This window comes from Hylobates moloch, unplaced genomic scaffold, assembly GCF_009828535.3.
Source record: "Hylobates moloch isolate HMO894 unplaced genomic scaffold, HMol_V3 SCAFFOLD_1, whole genome shotgun sequence".
Lineage (NCBI taxonomy): Eukaryota > Metazoa > Chordata > Mammalia > Primates > Hylobatidae > Hylobates > Hylobates moloch.
Window position 1 is genome coordinate 183,951,756 of NW_026652276.1, and position 11,864 is coordinate 183,963,619.

The following is an 11,864-nucleotide window of genomic DNA, read 5'->3' on the forward strand; positions in this document are numbered from 1 at the left end:
AAGAAAACCTTCCAATTTAATGCATAACCTGTAAAGAAACAGAAAGGAGAAACATGTCTTCATAGCTCCTGGATAGGACAGAGAAAGAGGGAAAAAAGCACACTTTTCACTTCTTTCTGACTTCAGTCCAGTTCCAGCTTTGACCCTGCTGAATTCTATAGCCTTTTTTTTTTTTTTTTTTTTTTTTTTGAGTCAGAGTTTTGCTTTTGTTGCCCAGGCTGGAGCCCAGTAGTGCAATCTCGGCTCACTGCAACCTCCACCTCCCAGGTTCAAACGATTCTCCTGCCTCAGCCTCCTGAGTAGCTGGGATCACAGGCACGCGCCACCACACTCGGCTAATTTTTTATATTTTTAGTAGAGACAGGGTTTCATCATGTTGTCCAGGCTGGTCTTGAACTCCCGACCTCAGGTGATCCATGCGCCTCAGCCTCCCAAAGTGCTGGGATTACAGGCGTCAGCCACCACGCCCAGCCTTCTGTAGCCTTTAAAAAGTCACAACATCACTGAGACTCACTTTGATTCATCTGTAAAATAAGAGGACTGGGCTGTACCTCTAAAGTCTCTCCACCTCTAAAATTCTAACAATCTTCGGCTGCACCAAAGAGCCAGCTCAGGCCACTAAAGAGCTGTCCCCTCTAACTCAGCCTTGGCCAACCCCTCCTATTTCCACTCCCACAAATAAAATTCCCAGCTCAGGTCCAGCTACCTTCCCCAGGCTGGACTGGCAAGGAATAAGCAAAGTATTTCACCTGAGAACAGCACAGTTATCTACTGGAAGAAAGTGAAATTTCACAGGTTTATCAGGTAGGCTAGGAGGTTATTAAGAGCCGGGCCATATAAATCTGATACAAATAGCCATTAGATTTTCAAACTTAAAAAGATTCCAGATATTACTTGTAAGGGCTTCTACTTAAAGCATTTTAAAAGTCATATTTAACAAACGTTGTTAGAATGTCTACTTTATCTAAGTCCTAGCTCTCCAGTTTGCTGTGGAGAATATGAAGCCCTGACCTCAAGGGATTCAAAATCCATTAGGGAAAAAAATCATAAGAAACCATATAGATTTTGGCTCAGTATCACGTTTACAGAAGTGTCAGCTCTGATAATGAAAATGGTATAGACTTTAGAATAAGGCATTTCCAAAACACACTGGCCAAATTCTCAAGATGGTGAGGAATACTTTTCCTTAGGTGCTGGGCGGTCCACAGTGACAGCAACAGTCCTGTGATCCAGCAGGTCAGAGACATTGAAAAGCTCAGAACTTTCTGAATTCAGCCAACAAGTTAAAGGGCCCTGATGGCAACAGAGAGGGTGATGGAAAGAAACAAAGTCACTAGAGAGGTTACTTGAACCCCTGATTCACTCACAAATGAATTTCGCAAAGGGGCAGACATGTTATTCTGCCCGCAGTGTCATGCGTGGTCCATCCTCTGTGAGAAAAAGGTAAATGACAAAAAATAAACGAACAGTGAGACTTTTACAGGGAAACAAGGCCCAGGACATGACTACATCAGACCCTGTTCAGCCATCTCCTGAGTCTTCAGTACACTGTAAATAACAGGGTCAGAGTGAGGCTAGAGACATCCCCAAAAGGTTAATAGAATCTTGAGGTTCAAAGGGACTTTAAGATCCCTGAGTTCAATTCAGTAGCCTCTGTTTAAGAATAGCAGAAAGTTTGTAGCAAATTATAAAAGCATATTAAAAATGAATATAACTAAAATATGCTTGAATGGGTTATCAGGAAAAACCACATTACCAGAAGATGGGGCAAAAGAATTGAAAACATTTTAAAATAAATGCTTCCCATCTTTGCCCCTTATCATCCTAAGCCTCAGTTTCATAATTCTTAGCCCAGTCTCTGGCACACAGTACATAGTAAGCACTCAATAACTAAGCCACTGTTTTATTATGCTATAAACAGTAACAGTTTTAATGAGATAGTAGGATATACATGTATACCATTTTTGCATTTCTACACTAATGTGATAAGGAAGCTGAGGGAAATGGTATGAATAAACTGAAACAGAATAAACTCTGGAATGTGTTTTTGTTCTGTTTGAGTAAGAGAAGGCCTGATCTTGGAATCCACAGAACTCTTTTTTTAAATTATTTTTTATTTTTTGAGACAGAGTCTTGCTCAGTAGCCCAGGCTGGAGTGCAGTGGCGTGATCTCGGCTCACTGCCAGCTCCGCCTCCCGGGTTCACGTCATTCTCCTGCCTCAGCCTCCCAAGTGGCTGGGACTACAGGCGCCCGCCACCACACCCGGCTAATTTTTTTGTATTTTTAGTAGAGACGGGGTTTCACCATGTTAGCCAGGATGGTCTCAATCTCCTGACCTCGTGATCCACCCACCTCAGCCTCCCAAAGTGCAGAACTCTTAATTCAAAACAGGATTCCAACCTGATCTCATAGTTCCTTGTGGCCTCACTAACCCTCCTGGAGTCACCAGAAGGCTCTCATTAGCTCAGAAGATGCATTAGTAGTCTCCTGATTCTGAAAATAATAATCTATCTGACTTCCCTTTATCTCCCTTCACTGGCCCAAGGAGCAGAAGCTGAAAACTCATGATACTAATGGTGGCCACATGCAGACTCAGCACTTTTCCCAGAGCTTGAAGCTCCAGTTAAACAGATTCTTTTGCTCAAAGGCAAAATTTCCCACAATGGGAGCTGGCAAAATAGGCAAGCAAGGCCAGCTCTATATAAATCACGAGTAACTAAGTTTCCCCTAAAGCATTTCAGTATTCTTGCCTCTCTTACCCAAGTGACTCTACTATCATATTGTTCCCCCCATCTGCTTTTTCCATGGTCAAAAAAGGTTTTCAAGAAAGATCTGATTTCCAGTGTGTGACTGATAAGGAACAAAGTGCAAATCCTCCCTAGATCATTTCCAGTCCACATGGGTACGGGGCCTTAAACCTCAAATGTACATGAGAATTACCTGTGGAGTTTTTTTTTTTTTGCAAGCAGATAAAGGCTTGTTTTACTTTAATGGCTGATCTATGTAATCACAGAGGCCAGTATGTACGGACAAAGGGGCAGCTTTTATTTCTTGGTCTCTTCCTCCTTGGACAAAGTCTTGATGATCTCCTCCTTCTTGGCCTGGAGGTGCTCTTCACAGCTCTTGGGTGCTTCCTTGGTCTTAGACCTGTGGGCCTCAGCCTGATCAGCCAGGAGCTTCTTGCGGGCCTTGTCTGCCTTCAGCTTGTGGATGTGTTCCATGAGAATCTGCTTGTTTTTTAACACATTCCCCTTCACCTTCAGGTACATGCTGTGATACATGTGGCGATCAATCTTCTTAGATTCATGGTATCTTCTGAGCAGCCGGTGCAGAATCCTCATTCTCCTCATCCATATGAACTTCTCTGGCATTCGGGCATTGGCTGTACCCTTCCACTTACCTATGCCCATATGCCTGACCTTCTGGCAGGCCAAGGTGTTTTTCCGGCATCAAGCCGGGGAATGGACCATCACAGGCTTGCAGATGATCAGCCCATCTTTGATCAGCTTCCGGATCTGCTGACGGGAGTTGGCATTGGTGATTTCATTGGTCTCATTGGGGTCTAACCAGATATTCTTCTTGCCACAGTGGAGGACACTGGAGGCAAGCCTCCTCTGAAGCCTGAGCACACTCATGGCTGCGGCCACAGCAGTGAAAGGAAAGAGCTCCCCTGTGGAGCTTTTTAAACTACACCTGCGGCTACTGAATCAAAATGTCAGGTGAGGCAGTTTCTCTAGATAATTTTTAAAAGTTCTCTGGGTGTTTCTGATATACAGTCAGGATTGAGAACCACTGCTTTAAATCATTAGTCATTTGGCACAAAGTAAGACAAGCATTTAGGAAGATCAAAGGGATTTTCTGGTATGCCACAATTTATGCTAGCCTGGCAGCTGCCTACCGTAAAGCCAACTCTTACTTCCTGTTCAGCACTCCAAGTTAGAGGCTGAAACAGTTTCATCCTGAAACTCCTATACAGTGGGATGGGAAGACTAACTACATTGCTAGGTAGAAAGTTTAACAGCAGCCAGGCATGGTGACTCATGCCTGTAATCCCAGCATTTTGGGAGGCCGAGGCGGGCGGATCATTTGAGGTCAGGAGTTCGAGACCAGCCTGGCCAACATGGTGAAACCCCATCTCTACTAAAAATACAAAAATTAGTCGGGCATGGTGGCAGGCGGCTGTAATCCCAGCTACTTGGGAGGCTGAAGTGGGAGAATCACTTGAACCAGGGAGGCAGAGGTTGCAGTGAGCCAAAATCGTGCCACTGCACTGCAGCCTGGGCGACAGAGAAAAAGAAAGTTTGACAGGGCAAGGCTTGTACTCAATCCAAGTGAGTCACAAATTTGACTCTGTGCCCCCAGGAAGCCAAGTCAAAAAAAGGGAAATATAATCAGTAATGATTCACATTGTCAATAACACAAAGCAGCCTGTACACAATGAGTGCACAATATTTATGGAATGAATAAATGAAAAAACCAGAGCTTAAACTCCTAATCACTCTTCATTGGGATATAGTTAATTGTTTTTTAAAAGATCTCCTGCTAGGAGTCAAATAATAGAAGCAAAAGTGACCAGAAGACAGAGAGACAAAAGTCAACAGTGGAGATCCCCACCAACTCTACTAACAAAAATTAAAACTGGCTAGGTACAAGGGCTCACACCTGTAATCCCAACATGTTGGGAGGCCAAGGCAGGCAGATCACTTGAGCCCAGCAGTTCAAGACCACCCTGGGCAACATAGTGAGACTCTGTCTCTACAAAAAAAAAAACACACACACACACACATACACACACACAAAAATTAGCCAGGTGTGGTGGGCCGAGGTAGGAGGATTGCTTGAGCCCAGGAGGTCAAGGCTGTAGTGAGCCGTGATCATGCCACTGCACTCCAGCCTGGGTGACAGAGCAAGAGCTTGTCTAAGAATTAAATAAATAAACATAAAATAAATAAATAAAAATGGAGAAGTCTTGGGGAATAAGTGAGTAGTTAAATTCTATGTGGTAAAGTGGTAGCACAGTGGTAAAGACAAAAAGATGCCTACCATAAAATCTAGTGTTCTTTAATCTGTCATGTGTTTAGAAAAAAAAAAAATCTTCTCTTCCTCTTCTTCTCAGTAACAGAACCCGTTTTACTTAGGGTAACTATGCACCAGCTAAATGATGATATTTCCCAGCCTTCTAGCTAGGGATGGTCAGGTTGGTGACACTTTGAACAATGTGATACGAGCCTTTTATGGTGCTTCCAGAAGTCTCCTTAAGGGAAAGAGAGGCATTCTTCTCGATTTGTCCTGCATCTGGCTACCTGGAGCCATCTTGAGCCAGGAGGGTGCCACATCCAAGGAATGGCATCGAGGAGAGCCAGAAGGACTTCAGGGCCCACCATACCAAGCCTGAACTGTCCAACTTTGGACTTCTTTCATGTGCAGGAAAAACATATTTGAGCAGTCTTTCAAATCACAGCAAATTAATCCTAACTGATACTATTACCGTAACTGGGAGGTTCAGGTTTAGGGGAGCTATAAAAACCCTAATGGTAACAAATGCCCAAAATACAGCTTTCCTAATCCATATGTGAGTGCCTTGATCAACACACTGCAGCCTTGAACTCCTGGCCTCAAGCAATCCTCCTGCCTTGACCTCCTAAAGTGCTGGGATTACAGACATGAGCCACGGCACCTGGTCCATTTATCATTTACTAAGCACTCACTACGTACCAAGCACTTTAGATAATTATTATCCTCATGCTATAGGTGATGTAAAAGAGGCTCACAGAGTTTAATAGCTTCCATAAAGCAATAAAGTTGGTAACAGTTGGATCTAGGGATGAAACCCAAGTTGACCAGTTGCCAAAGCCCATGCTCTTTTCACTAATCATGTTGAATCTACAAGGAAAATTCAATAAATTTATCTTGAGTAGATACCTAGGTTCTAAAGTTAGTAGCATTTAGCAAACAGTTATGGTCTCACTGACAAGGCTCGCCTTTTGTTTTGTTTTGTTTTTTCAGCTTTCAACAAAATTTTCTTCCCTTTTTCAAAGTAAAAGGTACTTTGGAGATGCTCAATAAATACTAGTTCTCTTATAAATATAATTGCCCCTTTAATTTTACATGAAGAAGGTTTCAAATGCTATAACTTTTATTGCTCAATTTTTCTAATTTACAGTTACATTGAAAAGAACCATCAACAAATAATTGGTTCTATATTTTAGTCACATAAACAAAATACACATGGTACCTTGAAGACATTTCCTTTGCTTTCAAAAGGTGTCTCAGTTTATCCAGCATAAAACCACCTAACATGTTATCTTTCAAGCTGGGGAGAATGGCTACTCAAGTCCCATAAAGAGACACTGTCAGGTAGGAGGATCAACGTATCTGGTTTGCCTGAGGATTTCCCAGTGTTAACATTTAAAGTCCTGCATCTTAGGCCAGGCGTGGTGGCTCACACCTGTAATCCCAGCACTTTCAGAGGCTGAAGCAAGCAGATCATTTGAGGCCAGGAGTTCGAGACCAGCTTGGCCAACATGGCAAAACTCTGTCTCTACTAAAAATGCAAAAATTAGCCAGGCGTGGTAGTGCACACCTGTAGTCCCAGCTACTCAGGAGGCTGAGGCCCAAGAATTGCTTGAACCTGAAGGTGGAGGTTGCAGTAGGCTGAGATTGCACCACTGCACTCCAGCCTAGGCAACAGAGCAAGACTCTGTCTCAAGAAAAAAAAAAAAAAAAAAATTCCTGCATCTTGGGAACTCCCGTGGTTCTGGGAAAACCTGGAGGGTTGATCATTCTATGCCTCAGGTGACCATATAAATGCATAGGCATATCTTCAACAAAATTTATAAATGTGTGCACAGTTTAAACTAAATTGAAGATGAAGATTATAAAGTAAGATGTGAAGGCATTCGGATGGCTAAGCAAAAGAAAAAAATTATAATGCTATACACAATAAGGCTTAACTAAGACAATGTTGCTAAGAATACCAAAAAAGTTTATTAGATCAAATTCTTCATTCTGATGATATTCAATATGTGCACCAGTATTAGCATTCACCCAGCTAAAAAACAGGCTCCAAACAGCACATGTACATTTATATACAATGGGCATTTAGTCTACACATAAAAGTGAGACACTATATGAGGAATGATTGAGAAAGAAAATCAACTTTCAGCCAAGAATTGTAAAGTATTTCATATCTGTGAAATGGTGGAAAAGCCTAATTTCGATGTTTCAATTTTGAGGTAATCATGACAGGCTAAACTCCTGTGACAGCAGAAATTAAAAATCTGCACATTAAAGAGATTAGACCAGGTACATTCCCTCTAAGGTCCCTTCCAACTTGAACATTCCGTGATAGAAGTCATCACTTGTGTGACCCCTTTACCTAATAGGTAAAAGAAGTCAGGCCAGAGAGTTACATGACATTCCAAGGATCTAGCTCTGGCTGATGATGGAGCCTGGACTATCTATCAGCCATGCTGTCACCTTAATTATGCTTAAAAACACTTGGAACCGAAGGGGCATACAATCAGCATAGGAAGATAAATGACACATTTTATTTTATGCATTTTACTTAGTATGGCTTCAAGTTTAAAAAAAAAAAGAATTTGAGTCCAGAAACTCTTTAAGCTTTCATTGGCTACTTTAACCATAAAATACCACAACGTTCTGGAAAACACACACACACGCACATACACACACACACACACACATATATGTTCAGAATACATAGACAGCTTAGTTTAGATAGCTTTTCATGAGCTCTCTAAACAAACCGAAGGAACAAACACAGTAACTTGAACAGGAAACATCTTTGTAACTGAAGGACCTTCAAAATACAGAAAATAACAACTTTCGAAACCAATGACTGCTGTCATCTGGGTGTCCTATTAAGATGTGACCAGTTTTAGCTGGGCGTGGTGGCACATGCCTGTAATCCCAACTACTCAGGAGGCTGAGGCATGAGAATCGCTTGAACACAGGAGGCAGAGGTTGCAGTCAGCTGAGATTGCCCCACCGCATGCCAGCTTGGGTGACAGAGCGAGACTCTGTCTCAAAAAAAAAAAAAAAAAAATGTGACCAGTTCAAGAGTGCTAGTGACAATGAGAAAGCTTGGTGTTTCTCCATTCATTCTTGTAATTGAGAGAGATTACAAAATCACACAGAAGCCTACAAGCATTCAGTGTTAAATCAATATATTACTGTCCGTTAATCTGGGAAGGTGCCCAAATTAGATAAACACAAGAGTCTGCACCTTCAAGGGGAAAAATGGATTGTTTCAGGTAGCAGGCACAAACTGAGTTGTTTTTCAATCAAGATTTTGAATTATGCTGATCCATCTATATGCCAGACCTGTGCCTCCATAGCCAACAGCACTGGCCATTCACAACCTGTTACCCAAAGGCAGGGGTGCAATCTGTGAGTGTGTTGCTGACCAACGCTTGCTGATCCACGCCCCTCCACTTTCACTTCACTGGAACCCCGGTATAACAAGAGTCTGCAGTGTATATATTCTGCTGAAGGCTGGGGCTGCTGAGCTAAGGGACCTTGGCCAAATCACCAGACTCTCCCAGGCTCTTGGTGTCCTATTTTCCTCATCTGTGGAACAAGGCTCATATTTTATATCTATAAAATCAAATTCTCTCTCTATATATACATATATTTAAAATACTTGAAAGAGCTTTGTAAATGATAAAGTTATAATACATTATTTAACCAGCTGAAGTGGCAGAAGACTGTATCTCTAACATAAAACTGCCCCTGGGGATATATGAGTTCATATGTAATCTGTCTCCAAAGTCTGTTAGTAAAATACTTAAATACACAATAAATGGTTAATAAATTCAAAAGACAAATCAAGCAAAGCACTATAAATTGTAGACAGAATTATTCAGTAGTATAGGTGTCAGAATGAAATATTACTTGAACCTTATGCTGGAAATCACATGGGTGATATTTTAATGCCAGTCTTATGCATGCCCTCACTGGCCTCCAGAATAAAAGTGCCCTTTAACGATTAATTATACATACAGTTCATTTCCCTAATAATACTTCAATGAAAACACTTTTTATGTGTATGCATTTCAACCTAAAAAGCCCAGATCAACAGTCCTCCAGCTATAGCTATATTCTTATTTACAAAGCGTAGAAAGCAATGGAAAAACTCACTATATCCACAGCTATCCATCACTACAAAGAAAAAGCAGAATGAAACAACAAAATTAAAGGCAAATACTGCTTTTCCAAACACAGACTAAATGTTCATAAAAATCCCCTCAGTTTACCAAACTCACAAATACTCAAAGTAACATAATACCCCTTTCGAACAAACACAAGGATGACTGTATCAACTAAAGTATAACCAAAACCCTGTGATGGAATGCTTATGCTAAAATGTTCTTCATATAGTTATAACTGGACTAATTTTAAAATTAGAATTTTGCAACATAGAATTTCTACAATATAATTTGGAATGCTGAGTGAAAATAAGGGTATGAGAAATACACTAAGTATTTTTATCTCTTGGAGACTTACCATAATTCTTGTAGCAGGAAAGCCTGCAGAATGTTAACAAAATAAAATCTCTGAAAATCCTGACTATATTTTCAGTTGACTTGAAACAAATTCAACCCCTCAATCTCTCTCTTAAATTATTATTTTAAATAAGTACTTTTACCCTAAATTTCTTCTTTAGCAGACCCAGTATTTTCTTGCAACAAAAATCACACTATTGTGGGATACAGGTAATCTTTTCTTTTTAAAGATTACATAACTTCTTTCTAAACGATGTCCATGTCTGCGGCTAATTCATAACCAATGTAACTGAAAATAGAAATGGAAATGTTAGAGATTTCCATTTTTTAACAAACATGGAAATTATTTCTCAATTTGAAGAACTGCATCTCAGGAATGACTTCCTGGACAAATTAATCAGAATTAGCAAGTAGCAAACATTTCATGCTAAGCCAAAGCCAACCAGGTGAATCAGTCATATTATAACATGTATATATAACAACGTACAGTAAAGGCAAAGACAAGAACGAAATGACTTTTTAAAAGGCTGTTAAACTTTACTCACTCCCTTAATATTTTCCAGGTTTAACTGAGGTATAATGAATGCATGTGATCCCGGAACCCATGGAAGAGTATCTACCTCAACTACCAGGACGATATCGAGTTCTAGCTTGAAAAAAAAAAAAAGGAAAAAATAAACAAAACAACAACAACAAAAACCTATCTGAATACGTGTTCTGAAAAGCCCGCAATAATACCCAATTTATAAGAAGCAAACAACCACAGAACAGAAAACTCAAGAAAGCACAGCCTTCCACCACTCCTCCCCAGCTAGCCCCATTTTTTTTTTTGCTCTTCATTTCCATTCCATAGTTAAATAAGAACACTTATTCCAAAATAAAAGGGGAGAAACCTGTTGGAATGGATTTTTAGAAGATAAATACTATAGATGAAGCAACAATAAGTTGCTCCGAGGAAGTTGTCGACCCATTCATTTACATACAACCAAAAGAAGATAAACCCACATGTATTCCTATCAGTGAAGATGCAACCTGGTAATTTGCAGGGAAGACAGGATCTCAAACAGATCCCAGACAGCTACTCTCCCAAAGAGGAAAAAAATAATGCTGTGGCTCTTCACCCAGGCAGCTTCAGAGATGCAGGCTCCGCAACTCGCGAGGTGCGAAAATTCAAATAAAGCCCTGTCGCTCACAAGTGCGGCATCTCCGGGATGAGGTAGGGCTCGGGGACCAGGAAACCCACTCTCAGCCCGCTCCACTTCGCCGAAGAAGCCCAAACCACCCCAGGCTCGGCAGTGTGGATTGCTCCGCCCAGAGACCGTGGAGAGGGCAGCAGAGACGCCACAGAGTACAGCAGGCGGGAGAAAACCGCCTCCCGCGAGGTCCCACAGAAACCACGGAGCTTCGGACACTCGGGATCCCGGGCCGCGGGCGCGCGGCTAGAGGGGAGGGGTGCGAGCACGGGGGCGCGGACTCACCTCGCGCTTGGGGTGGCCGGGAGCGCGCGCCGCCTCTGTTCCGTGGCTTCCGGCCACATAGTTCCCGCGCAAAGCGCCGCCGCGTAGCGGGAGGGGCGTCCGCGGCAGGCGCCCGAGTTTTTCCGACCCCGAGCCCGCCGCGCCGGCTCCGCCGAGGACGCCAGCAGCTGCAGGCAGCGCTTCAGCGCTCGCCGCCTCGCCATCGTTGGGGCGAGTCGTCGCCGGGTCCCTCCCTCATTATGACCTTCGAATCTGACAGCAGGGCCAGCGGCGGCCTCCTTCAGGCTGCCTCTCCAGCCCTTACCAAGATGGCCGCCCCTGTGGGCCGGGGCGCCTAAGCCATCTTGGTAAAGGAAGCGCCTGGGAGCAGGCAGCCTTCTCCCGGCCTGCCCCGGCCCGCCTCGCGACTCAAACACTGTGCTGGGACCCTCCTAAAATCAAATTGGTTCCCCCCGCTGTCCTAAGCCGGAGGCTTACTTTCAGATCGCATGAACACATTCCTGGACACCAGCCACAGTTGCTAAAACTAAATGGGATCCTGCAGACCCGTTGACGGACTCTCATTGCCAACTCAATCACGGTCGAGAAGCATTTGAATACTTACAGCCTATGGCGCTAGGATCCTGGTAGCGAAGAAACTAAACTGTAATTTGAAATGTTGTACAGTAGGTTTTGAATATTAATGGAAGCACGGCATTGTTCACTGTGTGCTCGTTTACTTTTAAAATATCACAGCCCCCTGGTACACACGGTTCTCATCGAAATTTGCAACTTTTTTAACGCTAGGATAACTACGAAAGAGCATACAATTGTGATTCTGAGTTTCTTACTGGATTTGCTTTTTAAACTGCAGGATGA

General features: G+C 42.6%; 2 protein-coding genes across 10 annotated transcripts in view; both read right to left on the reverse strand.

The window, feature by feature from the left end:
* NAPEPLD (N-acyl phosphatidylethanolamine phospholipase D) overlaps positions 1-11,211 on the reverse strand; it is a 48,877-nt gene extending 37,666 nt beyond the window's left edge. For 3 of the 9 annotated variants that reach the window (XM_058425518.1, XM_058425494.1, XM_058425510.1), the window contains exon 1: positions 11,007-11,209. In XM_058425518.1, coding sequence (XP_058281501.1) covers positions 11,007-11,209 — 203 coding nt within the window. Of the gene's footprint in view, positions 1-8,430; positions 8,594-10,533; positions 10,945-11,006 lie in introns of those variants that run through there. The other 6 variants (XM_032761282.2, XM_058425523.1, XM_032761281.2 and 3 more) reach the window with 4 other exon arrangements.
* On the reverse strand, positions 2,957-4,310 carry LOC116814194 (large ribosomal subunit protein eL19-like). The gene has a single exon (XM_032761283.2). It carries the CDS (start codon positions 3,409-3,411, stop codon positions 3,046-3,048), a length of 366 nt encoding a protein of 121 aa, XP_032617174.1. The 5' UTR covers positions 3,412-4,310; the 3' UTR covers positions 2,957-3,045.
* Positions 11,212-11,864: the final 653 nt, after the last annotated feature.